Consider the following 23,094-nt stretch of genomic DNA (forward strand, 5'->3'; position numbering starts at 1 on the left):
ATTTAGAAAAATTTGCAAATTGCAGCCATTTAAAATTAGTATTTTGTAAATTGTAGCCATTTAAAAAAATTGCAAATTGCAGCCTAAAAGTTGTTATAAATTGTAACCTAATTCAATTTTATCATCGGTATGTGTGTCGAAAAATGTTCAATTAAGGTTTTAGCAGCCATTTTAGCTCTTAACTTCTTAAGGATCCAAATTGAGTTCGGAATTGACAAAAAATTAACGTAAGTGCCTCTTTTTAGCAGCAAAAAATAGTTGTCCATAAATCGATACATTTTTGTTACGCAAAACGAGATACTTACATTATTTTTTTTTTGCTAACTGGGCTCAATTCACTTAAGAACTAAAATGGTCCCTAAAATCGTAACCGAATATTTTTCGACACGCAAGTCGATGAAACGTTGAACTGGGTTGTAATTTACAATTTATAAGTACTTTTGGGCTGCAATTTGTAGTTTTTTTTTTTTTTTAAATGGATGCAATTTACAAAATACAAACTTTAAATGGTTGCAATTGGCAAATTTTTCTTCAATGTAAGGCATGTTCACATAACTAAACTGCGCTGAATTGAACTGAACTGGTTATAGCTGAACTGAACTGAGCTAAAATGAATAATTTATGAGAGAGGGAAATCAGGAGCTGAACTGAACAGAACTGATTGGAGCTGAACTGAAATGAAGTAAATGTGAACAGGCCCGTACTCAACTTATATGAAATAATTTTTTTTGGATATATTGAAATTTCTTTTTATTATTTCTCCGAATTGGGTCTTATGCCAATTCATATGTGACACCAAATAATTGATTCCACGACAATTCGAGAGCCTATTTGGGTGGTTAGAATTGTTCACATTACCTTCAAAGTTTATATAAACGCCTCCCTTAATTGACTCAGGTTGCCACGTGTCTTTATATGACTAACTAGTTAGTGACCATGTATATAGCTAGAGATGTCAATTCGGGTAAACAAGTCGGGTAAGAGTGGGTCGGGTCAACTCGGGTCGGATCAATTTGGATTAATTCCATAACCTATGCGGGTCGGGTTTGGGTTGGGTCATGCTTGAGTCGGGTCACGTTGGGTCATACTTCTTATCGGGTTTGGGTCAAAAATTTTAGGTCGGGTTACATTCGGGTCGGGTGTAATAGGTCGGGTTTAATTCGGGTTTTCACGGGTTAAAACTGGTTAGGGTAATTCTCGGGTTCGAGTCGAGTTCGGTTCAAATCAATAATTTGCGGGTTAGAATCAGGTCGAGTCAATCTCGGGTTTGGTTCAAGTCAATTATTTGCGAATTATAATCAGGTCGGGTCATTCTCGGGTTCAAGTTGGTTTCAGTTTAAGTCAATAATTTGCTGGATATAATCAGGTTGGGTCATTTCCAAGTCGGGTTATTCTCGGATTCAAGTTGGGTTATGTTCAAGTCAATAATTTGCAGGTTACAATCAGGTCTGGTCATTTTAAAGTCAGGTCATATTCGAGTTCAACTAACTATAAATTGATTATCATAATTTTTATCAAGCTAATTATTTCCTTTGACTATAATATATATGGCAATATACTTAGGGAAGTATAGTCTATAATTTAGGAAGATAATTATCTCATTTGACCATACAACAAATATATACTATATGTAACTCTTAAATTTGAGGATGATGCTCCTTTCTTTTGCTGCCCTAGACCGACTTGGTCTCCCTAGACAAAATGATTTGATCAACAATAATAAGGTGGTCTAAATTGCATTTAATTAAGGTGATTTGAAATTGGGTCAGGAATAATTGGGGTTGAATTTACGTCGGGTCAATAACAAGTCGTGTTAATTTCGAGTCGAGTTAGTAACAGATCGGGTTGAATTTTTGGGTCAAGTAAGTAATAGGTCTTGTGAAATTCGGGTCAGGTCAATAACAAGTCGGGTTTAATTTGGGTCAGGCCAATAACAAGTCGGGTTGATTTTGGGTCGGGTTTGTAACAGGTTGGGTTAAATTCGGGTCGGGTTGAATTCAGGTCAGGCTAGTTACAAGTCAGGTTAATTCGGGTTAAAACGGGTTTGGGTCAATTTCAGTTCAAGTCGCGTTCGGTGCATGTTAATTAAATTGGCCGTTATAAACCGGTAAATAAGTACAAGTTGTAAACCGGTAAATTGGGTGTTTAAAGGCAAATTGGATGGTTCCACCCACCCAATTGGACTACCGGAGGGTATTAGGGACCATGATAAACATTTCGGCAATTTTCATTTTGGGCGAAAAAAAATCAAAAATTTCCAAAATTGAAGGCTAATGTCCACGTTTTTTGAGAAATTTTGGAGGTTCCGGGGCCCTAGTCGCAAAGTCTTGATATTTTAGGGAATACATCTGGGGGGTCATAACATGCCGTTTGGAACCATATAGGATCATTATATGTTGTCATAGATGTTTGCGGTAGGCTTGAGTTAATATCGGTGCAAGTTGTAAATCGGTAAATTGGCCGTTTAAAGGCAAATAGGATGGTTACACCCACCCAATTGGACTCCCGGAAGGTATTAGGGACCATGGAAAACATTAAGGCAATTTTTATTTACGGGCGAAAAAAGTAAAAAAATTCCAAAATTAAAGGCTAATATCCACGCTTTTTGTGAAATTTTGTAGGTTTCACAGCCTGGTGGAAAAAAGCCTTGAAATATTAGGAGACACATCTCGGGGTCATATAATGTCGTTTGGAACCATATATGATCATTATTTGTTGTCATAAATGTTCATGGTAGGCTTGAATTAATGAAATCGAATAAATTGTAAACCGATAAATTGACCGTTTAAAGGCAAATTGGAGGGTTCCTCCCACTCAATTGGACTTCCGGAGGGTATTAGGGACCATGATAAACATTTTGGAAATTTTTATTTCCGAGCGAAAAAAGTCAAAAAATTCCAAAATTGAAGACATTATCCAGGCATTTTGCGAAATTTTGAAGGTTTCGTGGCTCTGTGTCGAAAAGTCTTGAAATTCTAGGGAATACATCTCGGAGTCTTATAACACCGTTTGGAACCATATATGTCATTATATGTTTTCATAAATGTTCGTGGTAGGCTTGAGTTAATGAAATCGGTGCAAGTTGTAAATCGGTAAATTTGCTGTTTAAAGGCAAATTGGATGGTTCCACCCATCCAACGGGACTCCCGGAGGGTACTAGAGACCATGGTAAATATTTCGGCAATTTTTATTTACGGGCGAAAAAAAGTTACATAAATTCAAAAATTGAAGGCTAATATCCACGTTTTTTGAGAAATTTTTAGGGTTTCGGGATTCATTGTCGAAAAGCCTTAAGATTTTAGGGGATACATCTCAAGGTCATATAATGCTGTTTGGAACCATATATGATCATTATATGTTGTCAGAAATGTTCGTGGTAGCCTTGATTTAATAAAATCGGTGCAAGTTGTAAACCGGTAAATTTGTCGTTTAAAGGCAAATTGGATGGTTCCGCCCACTCGAATAGACTCCCAGAGGGTATCAGGGACCATAGTAAACATTTCAGCAAGTTTAATTTCTTGGCGAAAAATAGTCAAAAAATCAAAAATTGAAGGTTAATATCCACGCTTTTTGAGAAATATTGGAGGTTTCAGGACCAGGTGTCGAAAAGGCTTGAGATTTTGGTGGATACATTTGGAGGTCATATAATGTCGTTTGGAACCATATATGATCATTATATGTTGTTATAAATGTTTGTGGTAGGATTGAGTTAATGAAATCGGTGCAAGTTGTAAATCGGTAAATTGGTCGTTTAAAGGCAAATTGGATAGTTCCACCTACCTAATTGATCTCCCGGAGGGTATTAGGGGTCATGGTAAACATTTCGGCAATTTTTATTTACATGCGAAAAAGTAAAAAAAAATTAAAAAATTGAAGGCTAGTATCCACGCTTTTATAGAAAATTTGAAGTCTTCGAGGCTTGTGTCTTAAAGTCTTGTAACTCTAGGGAATACATGCATCTCGGGGTCATATAATGTCGTTTGGAACCATGTATGATCATTATTTGTTTTCATAAATGTTAGTGGTAAGTTTGAGTTAATAAAATCGGTGCTAGTTGTGAACCGGTAAATTGGTCGTTTAAAGGCAAATTGGATGGTTCCACCCACCCAATTGGACTCCTGTGGGGTATTAGGGACCATGGTAAACATTTTGACAATTTTTATCTTCGTGCGAAATAAAGTTAAAAAATTCCAAAATTAAAGGCTAATATCCACGCTTTTTGAGAAAATTTGAAGGTTTCAAGGTCCGGTGTCGAAAAGAAATGAGATTTTAGGGGATACATCTCGGGGTCATATATATATTGTTATTTGGAACCATAAATAATCATTATATGTTGTCATAAATGTTCGTGGTAGGCTTGAGTTAATGAAATCGGTGCAAGTTGTAAACCGGTAAATTGACCGTTTAAAGGCAAATTGGATGGTTCCACCCACCCGGATAGAATCCCGGAGGGTATTAGGGATCATGGTATACATTTTGGCAATTTTTATTTTCGGGCGAAAAAAAAGTCAAAAAATCTGAAATTGAAGGTTATATCCATGCTTTTTTGAGAAATTTTGGAGGTTTCGAGACCCGGTGTCGAAAAGGCTTGAGATTTTGGGGGATACATCTCAGGGTCATATAATGTCGTTTTAAACCATATATGATCATTATATGTTGTCATAAATGTTTGTGGTAGGATTGAGTTAATGAAATCGGTGCAAATTGTAAATCGGTAAATTGGCCGTTTAAAGGCAAATTGGATGGTTCAACCCACTCAATTGAACTCCTGTGGGGTATTAGGGACCATGGTAAACATTTCGACAATTTTTATTTCCGTGCGAAAAAAGTCAAAAAAATTCCAAAATTGAAGGCTAATATCCACGCTTTTTGAGATATTTTGGAGGTTTTGGGGCCCGGTGTCGAAAAGAAATGAGATTTGAGAGGATACATCTCGGGGTCATATAATGCTGTTTTAAACCGTAAATGATCATTATATGTTGTCATAAATGTTTGTGGTAGGCTTGAGTTAATGAAATCAGTGCAAGTTGTAAACCGGCAAATTGGCCGTTTAAAGGCAAATTGGATGGTTCCACCCACCCGAATTGACTCCCGGAGGGTATCAGGGACCATGGTAAACATTTCGGCAAGTTTTTTTTCCGGGCGAAAAAAAGTCAAAAAAATCCAAAATTGAAGGTTAATATCCACGTTTTTTGAGAAATTTTGGAGGTTTCAAGACCCGGTGTCGAAAAGGCTTGAGATTCTGGGGGATACATCTCGGGGTCATATAATGTCGTTTTAAACCATATATGATCAATATATGTTGTCAAAAATGTTCGTGGTAGGATTGAGTTAATGAAATCGGTGCAAGTTGTAAATCGGTAAATTGGCCGTTTAAAGGCAAATTGGATGATTCCACCTACCCAATTGAACTACCGGAGGGTATTAGGGATCATGATAAACATTTCGTCAATTTTTATTTACATGCGAAAAAAATTCAAAAAAATCAAAAATTGAACGCTAGTATTCACGCTTTTTGAGAAATTTTGTAGTCTTCGAGGCCCGTATCTAAAAGTCTTGAAATTATAGTGAATACATCTCGGGGTCATATAATGTCGTTTGGAATATGATCATTATTTGTTGTCATAAATGTTCGTGGTAAGCTTGAGTTAATGAAATCGGCGCAAGTTGTGAACCGATAAATTGGTTGTTTAAAGGCAAATTGAATGGTTCCATCCACCCAATTGGACTCCTGTGGGGTATTAGGGACAATGGTAAACATTTCGACAATTTTTATCTCCGTGCAAAATAAAGTTAAAAAATTCCAAAATTGAAGGCTGATATCCACGTTTTTTGAGAAATTTTGAAGGTTTCAAGGTCCGGTGTCGAAAAGAAATGAGAATTAAGGGGATACATCTCGGGGTCATATATATGTTGTTGTTTGGAACCATAAATGATCATTATATGTAGTCATAAATGTTCTTGGTAAACTTGAGTTAATGAAATCGGTGCCAGTTGTAAACCGATAAATTGGCCGTTTAAATGTAAATTGGATGGTTCCACCCACCCGAATGGACTCCCGAAGGGTATAAGGGACCATGGTAAATATTTTGGCAATTTTTATTTCCAGGCAAAAAAAAGTCAAAAAAATAAAAAATTGAAGGTTAATATCCACGCTTTTTGAGAAATTTTGGAGGTTTCGTGACCCAGTGTCGAAAATTCTTGAGATTTTGGGGGATATATCTCGGGGTCATATAATGTCGTTTTAAACCATATATGATCATTATATGTTGTTATAAATGTTTGTGGTAGGATTGAGTTAATGAAATCGGTGCAAGTTGTAAATCGTTAAATTGGCCGTTTAAAGGCTAATTGGATGGTTCCACCCATCCAACTGGACACCCAGAGAGGTATTAGGGACCATGGTAAACATTTCGGCTATTTTTCTTTTCAGGCGAAAAAAGTCAAAAAATTCCAAAATTGAAGACTAATATCCACACTTTTTGAGAAATTTTGGAGATTTCGGAGCCCGATGTCGAAAAGCCTTTAGATTTTAGGGGATACATCTCAGGGTCATATAATGTCGATTGGAACCATATATGATCATTATATGTTGTCATAAATGTTCGTTGTAGGCTTGAATTAATGAAATCGGTGAGAGTTGTAAATCAGTAAATTGGCGTTTAAAGGCAAAATGGATGGTTTCACCTACCCAATTGAACTCCGTAGGGTATTAGGGATCATGGTAAACATTTCGGCAATTTTTATTTATATGCGAAAAAAAGTAAAAAAAATAATTCAAAAATTGAAGGCTAGTATCCAAGCTTTTTGAGAAAATTTGTAGTCTTCGAGGTCCGTGTTGAAAAGTCTTGAAATTATAGGGAATACATCTAGGGGTCATATAATGTCGTTTGGAATCATATATGATCTTTATTTGTTGTCATAAATGTTCGTTGTAAGCTTGAGTTAATGAAATCGGTGCAAGTTGTAAACCGGTAAATTGGTCGTTTAAAGGCAAATTGGATGGTTCCACCCACCCAATTGGATTCCTGTGGGGTATTAGGGACCATGGTAAAATTTTCGACAATTTTTATTTCCGCGCGAAAAAGTCAAAAAAATTCCAAAATTGAAGGCTAATATCCACGCTTTTTGAGATATTTTGGAGGTTTCGGGGCCCGGTGTCGAAAAGAAATGAGATTTTAGGGGATACATATCGGGGTCATATAATGTTGTTTTGAACCATAAATGATCATTATATGTTGTCATGTTCGTGGTAGGCTTGAGTTAATGAAATCGGTGCAAGTTGTAAACCGGCAAATTGGCCGTTTAAAGGCAAATTGGATGGTTCCACCCACTCTAATGGACTCTCGGAGGGTATCAAGGACCATGGTAAAAATTTTGGTAATTTTTATTTTCGGGCGAAAAAAAGTCAAAAAATCCAAAATTGAAGGTTAATATCCACGGTTTTTGAGAAAAATTGGAGGTTTCGGGACCCGGTGTCGAAAAGGCTTGAGATTTTGAGGGATACATCTCGGGGTCATATGATGTCGTTTGGAACCATATATTATCATTATATGTTGTCATAAATGTTCGCGGTAGGATTGAGTTAATGAAATTATCGCAAGTTGTAAACCGGTAAATTGGTCGTTTAAAGGCAAATTGAATGGTTTCATGATATCTCTATTTTCTATAGTATTTAACTCCCGTCCCTTGGTAATAATTGATAGTGTTTTTGACTCTTTGGAGCCACTTTTATTAGTAATTTGTGTTTTCTAGTGTTTTCGTAGTTTTGGTTGAGTTTTGTAGGGAATTGCACTTTTGGAGCATTTTCCCGGGATTTTATGGAGCGACTACGAGTGTTTTCGTAGTTTTTTATTTTTATTTTTATTTTGTATACCCATAATGGGCAGCGGTTTGGCGCCAAAACCGCTGCCCTTTCTCTAGTAATGGCAAGCGGTTCTGAACCGCTTGCCATTTAAATGGCTAATGGCAAGCCCCCTAAGCGCATGCGGTTCAAAACTGCTTGCCATTAGGGGGTTTGAACCGCTTGCCATTACGTTTATTCAACTAGTTATTGGAGGAGCACGACCACTTTTCGTAGCCCAAGGCCAGTTAGATTCATCAAACCGATGATTAAAGGCTCGACAATTGAGATACCAAGGGTTTTGGACCCAGTATTCAAGACCCGAAGAGGAAATCCGGATTGGGCTGAAGAATCGGAGCCCAATCGAAGTCCAAGAGATAGCCCAAGTGGCCTTGCCCGGCTAAGGATGGTCCCGTCAGAAGGCGCACCCAGCGCGGGGGGGGGGGGGGGCGGCGGAAGAAGAAAAGAAGTCCTACGCCCGAAGTCGTGCCCGACCGGGCACGAGAGAAGACTTATGATGCAAAAAGGCGGGCCCGATCGGGCGGTGTGACGCCCGACTGGGCGCGTGTCTCTGAAAAGGGTTTAGGCGTTGTTTAGTTTGTTTAAGTTTAAGATTTTCTTGCTTAATATAAATACATTTTCGTTAAGCGAGTCTAGTATCTCTTTTATCTTTTTTACCTCTTCTCTTAGACTTTCTCTCTCAACTTGGTTTTATTTTCTCTCTCTACAACTTTACTCTTTGTTGTTGATTCAACTCATTATTTCCGTTAACTTTGGTAACGATTTCTTCTCTATTAATTTCAGTAATTTTATTTCTTTATTTCATCATGACTTGTTTAATTGTTTTTATTTGTTTAGATTTAATTATGCGTGAGTAGTTTTCTTTCTAGGGTTCATGGGGATCCATAAATAATATGAAGGGGTAATTTATTATTGTTGATTATCAATGCTTGATTAATTTCCTATTGATTGGTTTAATGCTATGCAACTAGATTTGTGCAGGCATTTTTTGTATGAGTTTAGCAATATTGATTCGAGATTCGAGAGATGAGAATTGATATTTAGGCTTAGTTTCAATAGGCAGAATAATTTATAAATTGTTAAGTAGATATTCGAGAGATGAGATTTAATATCGGTAGATTAACTCTGTGATTGTAATACGTAGCGAAAGCCTTTTACAATTTGATTAATTGATGCATTGATGATTGATTATTATGTTTTACCCTGGAATGTTATTTATTGGTTAACCTATGCCCTATGCCTTTTATTAATTGATTTTCCCTATCCTTGATCTTAGTAGCTTAGTTCCCTTTAATAATAACAAATTGGTTACTTAATAATTTAGATTACTTTTAATTAATTAGGAATAAAAAGACTTGTTTCCATGTGGATTCGACCCTACTTCCCTATCTGCATTAGTTAGAGGATTTAGGAATTACTTTTGATTAGGTAATACGACTTAAGCCTGTCATTCCACCCACCCAAATGGACTCCCGTAGGGTATTAGAGACCATGGTAAACATTTCGGAATTTTTTATTTACGGGCAAAAAAAAGTCAAAAAATTTAAAACTTGAAGGCTACATCCTCGCTTTTTGAGAATTTTGGAAGTCTTCGGGGCCTGGTTTCGAAAAGTCTTGAAATTCTAGGGAGTACATCTCGGGGTCATATAATGTCTTTTGGAACCATATATGATCATTATTTGTTGTCATAACTGTTCGTGGTAGGCTTGAATTAATGAAATCGGTGCAAGTTGTAAACCGGTAAATTGGTTGTTTAAAGGCAAATTGGATGGTTCCACCCACCCAATTGGACTTCCGAAGGGTATTAGTGACCATGGTAAACATTTCGGCAATTTTTATATTCGGGCGAAAAAAAGTCAAAAAATTCCAAAATTGAAGGCTAATATCCAAGTTTTTTGAGAAATTTCGATTGTTTCGGGGCCCGGTGTCGAAAAGCATTGAGATTTAGGGGATACATCTCGGGGTCATATAATACTGTTTGGAACCATATATGATCATTATATGTTGTCATAAATGTTCGTGATAGGCTTGAGTTAATGAAATCGGTGCAAGTTGTAAACTGGTAAATTGGTCGTTTAAAGGCAAATTGGATGGTTCAACCCAGCTAATTGGACTCCTGGAGGGTATTAGGGACCATGGTAAACATTTCGGCAATTTTTATTTTTGGGTGAAAATTTTTTTAAAAAATTCCAAAATTGAAGGATAATATCCACGCTTTTGGAGAAATTTTGGAGTGTTCGGGTAGAGCTGTCAATTCGGGTAAACGGGTCGGGTTTAGGTCGGTAAGAGTGGGTCGGGTCAATTCGGATTAATTCCATAACCTATGCGGGTCGAGTTTGGGTTGGGTCATGCTTGAGTCGGGTCACGTCGGGTCATACTTCTTATCGGGTTCGGGTCGGGTTAATAACAGGTTAGGTTACATTCCGGTCGAGTGAACAATAGGTCGGGTTTAATTCGAGTTTTCACGGGTTAGGGTAATTCTTGGGTTCAAGTCGGGTTCGGTTCAAGTCAATAATTTGCGGGTTAGAATCAGGTCGGGTCATTCTCGAGTTTGAGTCGGGTTCGGTTCTAGTCAATAAATTTACGGGTTTTAATCAGGTCGGGTCAGTCTCGGGTTCGGTTCAAGTCAATAATTTGCGGGTTATAATCAGGTTGGGTCATTCTTAGATACAAGTCGGGTTATGTTCAAGTCAATAATTTGCAGGTTACAATCAGGGTCATTTCCAAGTCATGTCATATTCGGGTTCAACTAATTATAAATAGATAATTGTCATTTTTATCAAGCTTACAATATATATGACAATATATATAATAGGGAACTATTGTCTATAATTTAGGAAGATAATTATCTCCTTTGACCATACACCAAATATATACTATATATAATTCTTGTTAGGGCTCCTACGTTTATAACGTGTAAGCTGCGCCGCAGCAGTGCTGCCCCCCACCCCCACCTCTCTCTCTCTCAATCTCCTCCGATTCTCTGAATTCTCCATTGAAGCGATTTGTGAGCTTTCCCTCCTCCATTGAAGCAGCTTCTTCGGTAAGATGTTTATCATAATCATCAAATATCAATTTCACAAATCTAGGTTTCAATTCCACACTTAATTACTTACTGCTAGAAATCCCAATGATGATAATATTTAGTAATCTGAACAAATAAACATGGATTGGGCAAATGGTATTTGATAGTGCATAGAATTCCAGATGATGCTCCCATTTTTCATTTTTGCAAATGGTTTTTGAGGTACTCTGTTTTTCTTGCATTTTCTGCTTCCTTCCAATCTCATGTGGAAAATAGGCATTTCTGAGGGATTTATTTATTTATTTAATTTTATAAATTCTTAATTTTTATTTTTTTTATGCTATGCCAAAATCTATTATGAAACTACTATTTACCTTTTTAATTTTTTGAAATTTTTATGCAGATTAATTATGAAGAATGCAGAATTGAATTGCAGTTGCCAATGAATGTTGCAGATGGATCTTGTGATACTTCATGATTGTATATGATATTGTAACTTTTTTGTAATAATCCTACAAAATTTAACTTGAATGATTACTTTCATTCATTTATGTGATATAGCTTAGATAATGTATAATGATTTGTTACACATGAATATACTCAAGCTTACAATATAGGAGTACAATAGTTTTACAACAACATACTAGATAGTAGATAGTCCAGTACCAATTACAAAGTAATTGTATTATTCTACATATGTTTCCCTTGAACCCGAATTTCGCCTTTCGATTCAGTGACTGCAGCAATAGCTCCAACTAAAATGCAACCTGTTCTTTAAGTTGTTCCTGTGGACATAACACAAGCACACAACTGTCAAAAACAATTCTGTATGATAGTATCTGATAGATTGAAAGAGAAATTGAAAATCCTAACTTGGCGTTAATAATTTAATTATAATGATAATCAAATATTGGCTGCTTTCTTGCAAAGTAAAATTTTACTAACCTCACTCACAAAGAGGGCATGAAACCCATAGGGAACTCGATTAGGTAATTCAATAACTGCAACAGGATCGGCTGACATTGTTTTTGCATCAATTACATTCACAGACGATTTCCTGCAAACCAACGGTATAAACCATTAATTGTCACTAAACCCTTAAGACCATACCAGATCCATTCAATTACGTATTATAGAAAGAGTAGTCGGGAATTCTTGCTCCCATTGAACCATTTGTAGCAAATGTTCAGGTATAATAGTAAAAAGAAGAATGATGTAACATAAAATGGCACATATCATACTGGTCAGACAAGAACCTCACTATAATCAGACAATAAAATGCAGGTTTAAGAAATTACCCAGTGTTTTCATCATGCACAAAGAAGATCAGATATCCATCATCCTCTTCACTGGCGGTACCTGGTTCACGAGGAACAAAGATGGCCTCTGATCCAAATCTTCCAGGACCAAGGTCAAAGATCCCTTGCACAATTCCTCCAACTTCAATCTTTTTCTTGCTGATATCTGGTTCAGCATGCAAGTCAAATTTGACTATCCCTTGGACTTTCGCAATGGTTCCAATTATGGTACCATACACGTATCTCTGTCTCCTGCGCTTGGTACAAGAATAACATAAGTATGATGATGATACATTAAATTATCTCCCCCCTGCATCCCGCAAACTATGAATTACACCCAACTAGCGGAGGGGATCATAAAAAAATTTACTTATGGAACTGTGAGATCCTAAGTACCTGCCAGTGTAGTACTCATTAACTCTAGGGAAATCCACATCAGGTGCTGATAGCTCTTTTTGAGACGCAAGACCAGTTTTCATATTAAATCTCATCTCGTACCTGGTAACAAGAATTATTATCAGAGAAAAGATGATTGAAAAGGAATTAGACTGTGTCCGACCATTGAAGTTTTCTTACAGCTGATTTGAAAAATCTTTAACCCGACTTTCAGCAGCTCCACTGACAATATCCAATTCTGGATTATCAACGCGACATGTTATTAAAACAACCTCATCTCCTTCTTCCCACGCATTGGCTGTCAACATAAGCAATATACATGATTAAATGCACTGAAATATGCAATTACTTTTTATATTTTTTTATAATTATATAAACATCTGCTGAAGCAGCTACTGATCTTGCAATAGTCAAATCAACATAATAAACCGACAAATGTTCTCATCATATGATAAAAATGCTTAGAATCTATGACTAATAAAAAAAGAAAAAAGTAGCTAGGACACACCATTATGGAATATGAAACAAGCTGGCAGCTCAAACCATTTGATTAAGCTCTCGTTCTTAGCATATCGTGGTAGCACACCAAAACGAGCCTTTAACGTCGAGTCAAAAGTGAAAATTAGTTTATTTTCCTTCACCATATCCTGGAAGTTCAAGAATATAAGATCAACATATTAATAACAAAAGCACAACAGCATAAATAAATGGAAAAAAGGAGAATTTAATGGAAAAAACACAACAGAATCAAAACCTAGAAAGATGTATGGCATCAATTGTAATACTACAAACAGCTAAGCCTTCGTTCCAACAGAATCTAAAATATATCCTGCTAACAAGCAAGTTTAAACACCCCCTCCCCCCAACCTCAATCAACGATGCTGCATGAAAGATAATTTTGAAGTAAACAAAAAGCTGGTAACTTCTTTCGGTGTTGAAGGTACCATACCTTAGGTCTAAAGAGTAAAGGAAGATCCATGAAAATAGCATAGTTCTCAGTGATTGCAAAATCATGCATCATGATAGGCGCAGGAATTGTTATTGGTACAGGGTCATGCATGTATCCATCCTTTGATATTACTCTGTATGTGATATATGGTGGTTGATGAGAGTAGCCAAATGTAAACATCTCCCCTGCACCAAGAGTTTGAGTTTGATCAGTGTGTGTGCTTTTATGGGGGAGAGAGTAAATAAATCTCACCTGTGGAAGGGTCAACCTTTGGATGAGCTGTAAAAGAGTGGCTCAACCTTTTATCATAGTCAAGAATTCCAATGGTTTGAAGATCCCCGTCTTCCAAAACACGAATAGCATCTGGATAAAACAGCAAAGTGGAGCACTTAGTGTCACATACAACTGGTACTAGCAAGAGCTATAACAAGTCACTGGATAGACAACATCAAGTTAAACAAGAAACATTCAATTTGGTACCTCAGAATAAAAATAAATAACATAATATCACAACTTACATGGTTTATCTACCTCTGAAAGTGCCAGAAGCTTCCCATGGTGATATATAAGAGCGGTGTTAGCTGTATAAAGATAAATATTCACAAATATGACCCAAATTTAATCAAAATGACAAGTAAACATAAAACCATAACTAAAGTAAAATTTCCTTCAAACCAATGAGGCATTGATCACGGGGAACAAGATATTTATGGGATTATGGAGCAAGTAGCCACGTGATATTTATTTTCCGACTACAGGGGAGAGCTTTTATGCCAAACACTAAGGATTGATAGAGTATAAGTAGAAGAAAAAACCTTTCCCATTTCCATACGACATATCTAGTACTTTCAGCTTGGCCCTGAGCATTTGCAAGTTGACTGTAAGTAATCCAAAAAGCCCCTTAAGATCTCCAATCTACAAAGATATGTAAAAAGACAAATGTAAGGCCTACGATAAGAGACCCTATTTATCCATAATAGGCAAAAAAATCCATCAGGTCTTCATTAACAGTCTATACAATGGATTACATTCATTTTGCTTCCTAGGAGTTATTCATTACTCCCTTTTCCCCTTTGCTCCACTTTCCTTATTAGGGTATCCCTTTTATTTTGCTCCATACCATATATAGCAATAGGGACTACCATTTTCCTCTCACAAACAATATTTTTGACCCACCATTATTCTCTCATCAAATTTAGACAACTAAAAATAAATAAAGTGAACATACACATATGGGGCAAAAATAAAGGGACGGAGGGAATAGTTACTACTGCAGTCTTATTCACTAGTCTCAGGGCACTATTAACATGCAACAGTACACTTAAGTGTAACTTGAAGCACCAAATGTAGGAGATGAGACTATTTTGATATCAAGTCCAATTTCAAAAAGAATTAAATGTAAACAATATCTATACAATAATCGATATTATTTTATAAAATATGAATGTTCAGTAAACTACTACTGTAAGCATGTTGTTCAGTGACATTTGAAAAATCAATTGTACTCCCTCCGTCCCACTATTAAGTGCTCATTTCTCATACTTCACGTGTTATAATGTAAATAAAGGAAGAATAAAAGCATGTGTGTGAAATACATTGGAAACACTTATAAAGAGTACACTATTTTGTTTTCTAGTTGAGACAATAATAATAATAATAATAAAAAAAAAAACATGTGTGCAGTAAATGTGGGCACCAATTTTAAAAGGTATAAAGAAGGGCTATGTAAGTAATAGTACATGAAACTTAAATAGAAATTGGCACTTAATTTTGGGACAACCGATTAGAAAACAGACACTTAATAATGGGACAAAGGGAGTATCAAGTGTGATCATTTTAATGAGATCTTTGATTCAGAAGCATTAATGGGGTTAAAAAAAAAAACAAAACAAGAGACATTAATGAAAAACTTCACTAGTAAACATTATTTATAGCACTTTTATAGTGAAAGGTGTATATGAGCATTGCCTTTAGACTTATTATTAATGCTATGAGTTGTATAGACCATAAAACATAGACACGGGAACAACTCATTTTTATTTTTACTCGAAAATTAGTTGCACAGATCATTTCTTGTTTCAATACCCAATTGCTTACCTTCACAAATTTTGCCCCTCCAAAGAACTCTTCTTGTTTCAGCCTGGATGTCTTAACATAGCGGGAGACATAGGTTGCTTTCCCATCTTTAATGTGTACTCCATGAATCATGCTGTAAAGGAAGGCAAAACATATATACTTTTGTTGTTGGTGTTGTTGCAAAAAGTAATCTGAAACTTAACGTGACTGCAAACAACAGATCACAGATCTTCATTGCATCAATTCTTGGCATAAATATATATAATGGAAGTGACTACTTATGGGATTGGCTGTCTAATAATATAGAGCTTGTACTATGTACTTATGTAGTTTAAAGCTACATATTCATAGAAAAAAGATGATCCACGAACAAGAGACATAATAGGCCTTGAACTTCAATGATATTTCTGGGCCTAATATAGGCACTATAGTCATTAAGGAAGTGGAGAAAATGGTTAAATAATTTTCATAGTTCATTTCTCCACATGCTTAACTATGTTGAAATATTGAATAATCCAAATCATTTATAAGAGAAAAAGACGTATTGAACATACCCATCTCCATCAAACCTGAAAGAAAAATACTTGCTATAATTAGCTCAATGTTTAGGTAACCACCTTTTTAAATGTGAATCACAACAGACTAGTTATAACTTACCAGTGATATCCAGCCACAGGAGCAAACTTTGAGTTGGGTCCGACCCTGACGAACTCCCCATTCAAGCATTCCTGTAATTGATGATGTCATAATTAATAATTATGTATGAAACATCAAGTGAGCTTAACCATTTTATTTTCTGCCAAATAAAAGAAAAGGAGCTATTTTAAATTTCTGGCATAGTATTTCAGAGAGTCGGATTATGCCAAACAGAAAAAGTTGTGTGTACTACTTAGCTATCTGACAGCATTTAGATTTTCATACTCCGTACTAAATTCTAGTTTGTTATATCAATCTTCTTCCTTCCAGGGCATAGCAAATCACATACAGAAAGCAAGGTCAAATGAAACAAAAGTATTAACCAGCACTTGCAAATTTCTGTGGCTTCATAACCCATAAGGCCATAATGCTGAAGACAAGCATTTGCAGGCCTACTTAAATGTCTCTCGTTTGTTCTCCCTTCTAGACTACAAAGTGCAAATTCACCATATTGGCCTCTATATTGGGGATTATTGTTATGTTGTATATAGGCTTTTGTATAAATATATTTGGGCCTAGTATCTTATGTATTTAATTTGTGTTTTAGCCCACTGTTGTATATTTGTAACTTGTATAAATAGTTTAACCCTAAGTAATACAAGGTAAGAGAGTATTCTTTTCTCCACATGGTATCAGGCCTTTGAGGCTAGGGCACGACTTCTCTGTTTCTCATGGCCGGCGGCGCGGATGATTCCACCAAAGGTGATGATAGTAAAATTGATCAGTCTTCTCCATATTATCTTGGTAATAATGATGGTCCTGGAAATTTAATTACTACCATTATTTTTCGAGGAGACAATTATGAGGAATGGTCACGGTCGATTCGCCTTTCCCTTATGTCACGTCGTAAGTTTGAGTTTCTTGATGGTTCGATCAAGAAGCCTACTAATTCGAAGCATTTGCTCGATTGGAGGTGTCTCCAGGCAATGCTTGTGCAATGGATTCTTAATACCATTGATATCTCTGTGAAGAAAACTATTCCCTATTTTGAAGAGGTTAAGCCTTTATGGGATATGTTGAAGCGGCGTTTCGATGTCGGTAATGGCCCTCGTAAACAACAAATCAAGGCAGCTTTGGCAGACTGTAAGCAGTCCAAAAACATGTCTGTGGCTGAGTATTTTGGCTTATTGCAGCCTCTTTGGGATGATTTGGCTACTTATTATCCATTGCCAAGGTGTAAGTGCGGAAAATGTGAATGCAATTTAGGTGAGGAGTTTCAAGCAATGGTTGATGAAGATCGTTTCCATGATTTTTTGTATGGTATTAATGCTGAATTATATGGTAATGTGAGATCAAATCTTCTATCACATGACCCATTACCCACCCTTGATCGTGCTTATCAAGCATTACTTCAAGAGGAGCGCTTACAGTCTATGTCACGAGCCAAGGCAGAGCGTGATGATGTGATGACCTTGGCTGTCCAATCTCAACTCCCAAACAGAGTTATGCGTCGTTCTGATGACCGAGACAAGTCTACAATTTTGTGTTCCTTTTGCGGTCGTACAGGTCATGAAGAACCAAAGTGCTACTCAAAGTACGGGTTCCCCGAAGGGTGGGTACATAGACCTCGTGGTGGTGGCAAAGGCGGTACGAGCGGTGGCCGTGGTGTTGGAGGTAGAGGTCGGGGTGCTGCAGTTTGTGCTAATATGGTTGAGAGTGGGTTTGGCAGTAGTGAGGCTCCTATTGTTAATTCAAGTGTTAATGGTGAGGCAGCATTGGCCGGGATAACATCAGCTCAATGGCAGAAGATAATTGATGTGATTGGTAATGCCTCTACAACCTCTGTCCATGACCGATTAAATGGTAAGTCTCTTGTCAACCCGTGGATCATCGACACGGGAGCATCTAATCATGTAACTGGAGACATAACTTTATTGAGTAATGTTGTGGACATGGTAGAGTGTCCAGTTGGTTTACCAGATGGTAAAAGGACAACATCTTCAAAGTATGGTAGTGTGTACTTAGCACCAGGATTAGTGCTAAATAATGTACTATATGTGCCTAAGCTATATTGCAATTTAATTTCTGTTACCCATCTTGCCGATGACTTAAATTGTGTAGTAAAATTCACTAAAAATGTGTGCATTATACAGGACCAAAGCTTGAGGACCCTGATTGGAGTAGGTGAAAGAAGAGATGGACTTTACTACTTTCGCGATGTTCCGAAGTTTCATGCTTTAAAGGTGGATGGGGCTAACACTCCGGAGTTGTGGCACAAAAGACTAGGGCATCCTTCTGATAAAGTAGTGCGGTCTCTTCCCTTTATTAGTAGTTCTAGTAGTATTTTAGATAACGCTTGTGGTGTGTGTCATCAAGCTAAACAACCTAGGGATAAATTTCCGATTAGTAACAGTAAATCATCTTATTGTTTTGAAATGGTTCATTGTGATTTGTGGGGGCCTTATCATACACCCTCTTCTTGTGGAGCTAAATATTTTTTAACTCTAGTTGATGATTTTTCTAGAGCTGTATGGGTGATTCTATTACTTGACAAAACTGAAGTTTATAAGATGTTTACAAATTTTTTTGCAATGATTGTGAGACAATTTGATGCTAATGTGAAGGTTGTTCGTAGTGATAATGGCACTGAATTTAATTGCATGAAAGAATATTTTGCAGAAAATGGCATTTTATTCCAAACCTCTTGTGTTGGTACTCCTCAACAAAATGGGAAGGTTGAGAGAAAACACCGTCATATCCTTAATGTTGCACGAGCCTTAAGATTTCAAGGTAATTTACCTCTTGAATTTTGGGGTGAGTGTGCTTTGGCGGCAAGTCATTTACTTAATCGAACCCCCTCTCCTTTACTTGATCATAAGACACCGTATGAGATTTTATTTGGCAAACCCCCTTTGTTTGATGAATTACGTGTTTTTGGGTGTTTATGTTATGCTCACAATCAAAAGGCTAAGGGAGATAAATTTATGAGTAGGAGTAGGAAGTGTATTTTTGTGGGTTACCCTCATGGGAAGAAGGGTTGGAAACTCTATGATTTGAATACGGGTGATTATTTTGTTTCTCGTGATGTGAAATTTTATGAAAGTGAGTTTCCTTTTGCTACTATGGACACCATGCATAATGATAATGTTACACAACAAGTTGTTGCTCCTTCATTTGCTAATTTTGATGATGATTATTTTTATGAATATCTTGGGCATGATGACTTGGATGGTAGAGTGCATGATAATGTGAATAATGACCCCCCTGTACATGATAATATCGGTGAAAATGGTAGCTCCCATGATATTGGAGGGGTACTTGATCATGATGTCCTTGATGGGGTGATAAACAATGGTAGTGGTGATGTAATTGTTGAAGTGGGTGATTGTTTTTCTCAAGGAGGGGCATGTGGCAGCAATATCATTGCTGGTAGCAGCCATAATGCTCATGTCCATGATGGTAATGGAGGTGGTAAAGTGCCGCAATCCACTAGCAACAGTAGTATATTGAGGGAGGAGGCAGTGGCCACTCCCATGGTAGATAATAATGTTGATCAAGGGAAAGGCAAGCGTAAAAAGTTTCCGTCCTCAAAACTGCGTGGTTTTGTTACTAATACTGTTTGGAAAATAAGTCCATCTCCTTCTCACAATTCACCTACTTCACGTCAATCCTCAGGTATGCCATATCCTATAGCACATTTTTTGAATTGTGATCGTTTTTCTATGGGACACAGAAATTTTCTTGCAGTTGTTTCGGCAGGTAAAGAACCACGATCTTTTAAGGAAGCTATGACGGATCCTGGTTGGCGTGAAGCAATGCAGAAAGAAATACAAGCTTTAGAAGACAATGGTACTTGGAGCATGGAGAGTCTTCCAACGGGAAAACGTGCTCTCGGTAGTCGATGGGTGTACAAGATTAAGTATAATTCAGATGGAAGTATTGAGCGTCTTAAGGCTCGTTTGGTGGTGTTTGGCAATCATCAGGTTCCAGGAATTGATTATACAGATACTTTTGCTCCTGTGGCAAAAATGACAACAGTTCGTGCCTTTCTAGCCGTTGCTGCAACGAAAAATTGGGAGTTGCATCAAATGGATGTGCATAATGCTTTCTTGCATGGGGACCTGTCTGAAGAAGTGTATATGAAATTACCACCCGGATTTCAAAGTGATAAACCTGATCAGGTATGTAGATTGCGCAAATCTTTATACGGTTTAAAGCAAGCACCTCGGTGTTGGTTCGCAAAGTTGGCACAGTCGTTAAGACAATATGGTTTTAAACAGTCATACTCCGACTATTCATTATTTACATTGTATCGGGGTAAAGTTCAAATTAATGTGCTTGTATATGTTGATGATTTGATTATATCTGGGAATGATTCCGCTGCTTTGTCTACGTTCAAAAAGTATATGAGTACATGTTTTCATATGAAAGATCTTGGCATTTTGAAGTACTTCTTGGGTGTTGAAGTGGCTCGAAATAAAGAGGGAATTTATCTTTGTCAGCGAAAGTATGCTTTGGATATAATTTCTGAAGCAGGATTACTTGGTTCAAAACCGGCAAGCTTTCCTATGGAACAAAATCATCGGTTGGCCCGCTCAAAAAGTCCTTTGTTGCAAAATGTTGAACAATACCGCAGGTTAGTAGGTCGATTAATTTATTTGGCTTTTTCTAGGCCAGATTTGGCCTATTCTGTACATATTTTGTCTCAGTTTCTTCATGAGCCACGGCATGATCATTGGGACGCTGCTTTGCGTGTGGTGCGTTATTTAAAAGGATGTCCGGGTCAGGGTATCCTACTGCGTTCTGATAGTGCTTTGCACTTATCTGGTTGGTGCGACTCGGATTGGGCTAGTTGCCCGGTCACTAGACGATCTCTGTCTGGATGGTTGGTGTTTTTAGGCCATTCTCCGATTTCTTGGAAGACAAAGAAACAGATTACTGTTTCCCGTTCTTCGGCCGAGGCAGAGTATCGGTCGATGGCCGCGGTTACTTGTGAGTTAAAATGGCTAAAAGAGTTGTTGCTTAGTCTTGGTGTCCAACATCCTCGAACTATGGACTTATATTGTGATAGTCAGTCGGCGTTGTATCTTGCACAAAATCCCGTGTTCCATGAGCGTACAAAACATATTGAAGTGGATTGTCATTTCTTGCGTGATGCCATTCAAGATGGCACAATTAGTCCTTCTCATGTCCCAACAAATGAGCAATTGGCAGACATATTTACTAAAGCTTTAGGACGACAACAATTTGATTATCTTCTCCGCAAGTTGGGCATTTGTGATTTGCATGCTCCAACTTGAGGGAGGGTATTGGGGATTATTGTTATGTTGTATATAGGCTTTTGTATAAATATATTTGGGCCTAGTATCTTATGTATTTAATTTGTGTTTTAGCCCACTGTTGTATATTTGTAACTTGTATAAATAGTTTAACCCTAAGTAATACAAGGTAAGAGAGTATTCTTTTCTCCACACTCTAGTATGAGTTCAAATATAATATAGATTGCCAAAGTAAAAGCAATTGACCAAGTGACTCATATCTATCTTTTAACACTCAAAAAAATATTAACACTAAAATAAGCACAATGGAAAAAGTTGATAATTAAAAAAATAGCACTAATCCTCTACTAAACCATACCTAATTTTTACTAAATTATACATGTATGATGTATGTGGCTCAAAATAATCAATTGGGGATGTTTCGAGAACATACGTGATTAGGTTGAAACGTGGAAGCCATTCACATTAGTTCTCTAATTTGAAATTGATCACATTACTACTAGACTAGAGCAATATCCACCAAAAGTTTCAAAGGACCAAATGTATGAAGTAAACTTCACAAAACCTACTATTGATTTATTCTTAATTATATGACCACCACTTCAACAGCAATGTAACCATCTTCATCATTACTCACAATAAATTTGTAGTCCCACTAACACACCACAAAAATTGCACAATCCACAGTTCCACACCCAATAGACTACTGAAACCCTCCTTAATTGGGGTGGCCGTTTTGAAACAGGTGCACAACGAGCAGTCGAGCACTATGCACCCGGGTGTATAAACCAAACATGGGCTAATCATTTCTATGGGACAATACCCATTTAGTAAAAGTAATGCATTATCAAACCAGTACACAAAATTAAACCCAGAAAGTTAAATACTTCAAAATCTTAATTAGGGAAACCAAACATAAACCCAGAAAGTTAAATACTTCAAAATCATAATTAGGGAAACCAACCAGCAGGAAGAAACATGCAGTATAAATAAAACCAAAAATGGAGAAAAAGAAATGAAAAGAGTACATACAGGGAGATGTCCATGAACAGGCAAATCCTTGACAGGAGGAGTTTCTTGAAGAACAGGAGCAAAATTGCCAGAAAGATAATGGAGAGGTTGAGTAGAATCATACATCAATTTGACAATCAATTTTTCCAACAAATCAATTGCTTTGGAAGTAAACCCTTTACTGGGATTTGGGTTAACTTGTACAATTCCATGTTTTTCTTCTCTTTGCTTCTTCCCTTCTTCTCCTTCGCCCATATTTTCACTTTCTCCCTCAAATCCTCAGTCTTTGGTGATTGGCAGTTTCAGTGAATCAGTGGTACTCTTGTAGTTTGTCTGATGAGTTGACTAGTGATTACTATCAAATGTGTCAATAACCCAAATTATGTGGAGAAATAATCAATGTGATTTTCCTAATCAAATGGCAATTTGGTGAATAAATGCAACTTTTGGCAAAGAGGAAATAAAAAATAAAGGGAAATTGCTTGACTCCCAACTAACGAAAGTAATGCCATTAGTTTATCTCTTAAATGACGGAGCTTGTGATGCTTCATAAGTAATTG

General features: G+C 36.9%; 1 protein-coding gene and 1 long non-coding RNA gene across 2 annotated transcripts; one reads left to right on the top strand and one right to left on the bottom strand.

Moving 5' to 3' along the window:
* The first annotated feature begins 10,807 nt into the window (after nt 1-10,807).
* On the top strand, nt 10,808-11,605 carry LOC145642179 (uncharacterized). Its single transcript, XR_014115655.1, has 2 exons — nt 10,808-10,907; nt 11,293-11,605. It is a non-coding gene; the product is annotated as an uncharacterized LOC145642179 (long non-coding RNA).
* Nucleotides 11,402-23,070, bottom strand: LOC145642178 (carotenoid 9,10(9',10')-cleavage dioxygenase-like). The gene is made up of 14 exons (XM_081693273.1): nt 22,556-23,070; nt 16,266-16,336; nt 16,163-16,177; nt 15,630-15,741; nt 14,348-14,447; nt 14,051-14,113; nt 13,785-13,895; nt 13,533-13,717; nt 13,092-13,230; nt 12,764-12,881; nt 12,584-12,685; nt 12,188-12,439; nt 11,835-11,946; nt 11,402-11,674 (listed from the first exon to the last, which is right to left on the bottom strand). The coding sequence occupies exons 1-14, from the start codon at nt 22,787-22,789 to the stop codon at nt 11,645-11,647; spliced, it is 1,644 nt and encodes a 547-aa protein (XP_081549399.1). The 5' UTR covers nt 22,790-23,070; the 3' UTR covers nt 11,402-11,644.
* Nucleotides 23,071-23,094: the final 24 nt, after the last annotated feature.

The sequence above is a fragment of the Chenopodium album genome, chromosome 8 (assembly GCF_948465745.1).
Source record: "Chenopodium album chromosome 8, dcCheAlbu1.1, whole genome shotgun sequence".
NCBI classification, from domain to species: Eukaryota; Viridiplantae; Streptophyta; class Magnoliopsida; order Caryophyllales; family Amaranthaceae; genus Chenopodium; species Chenopodium album.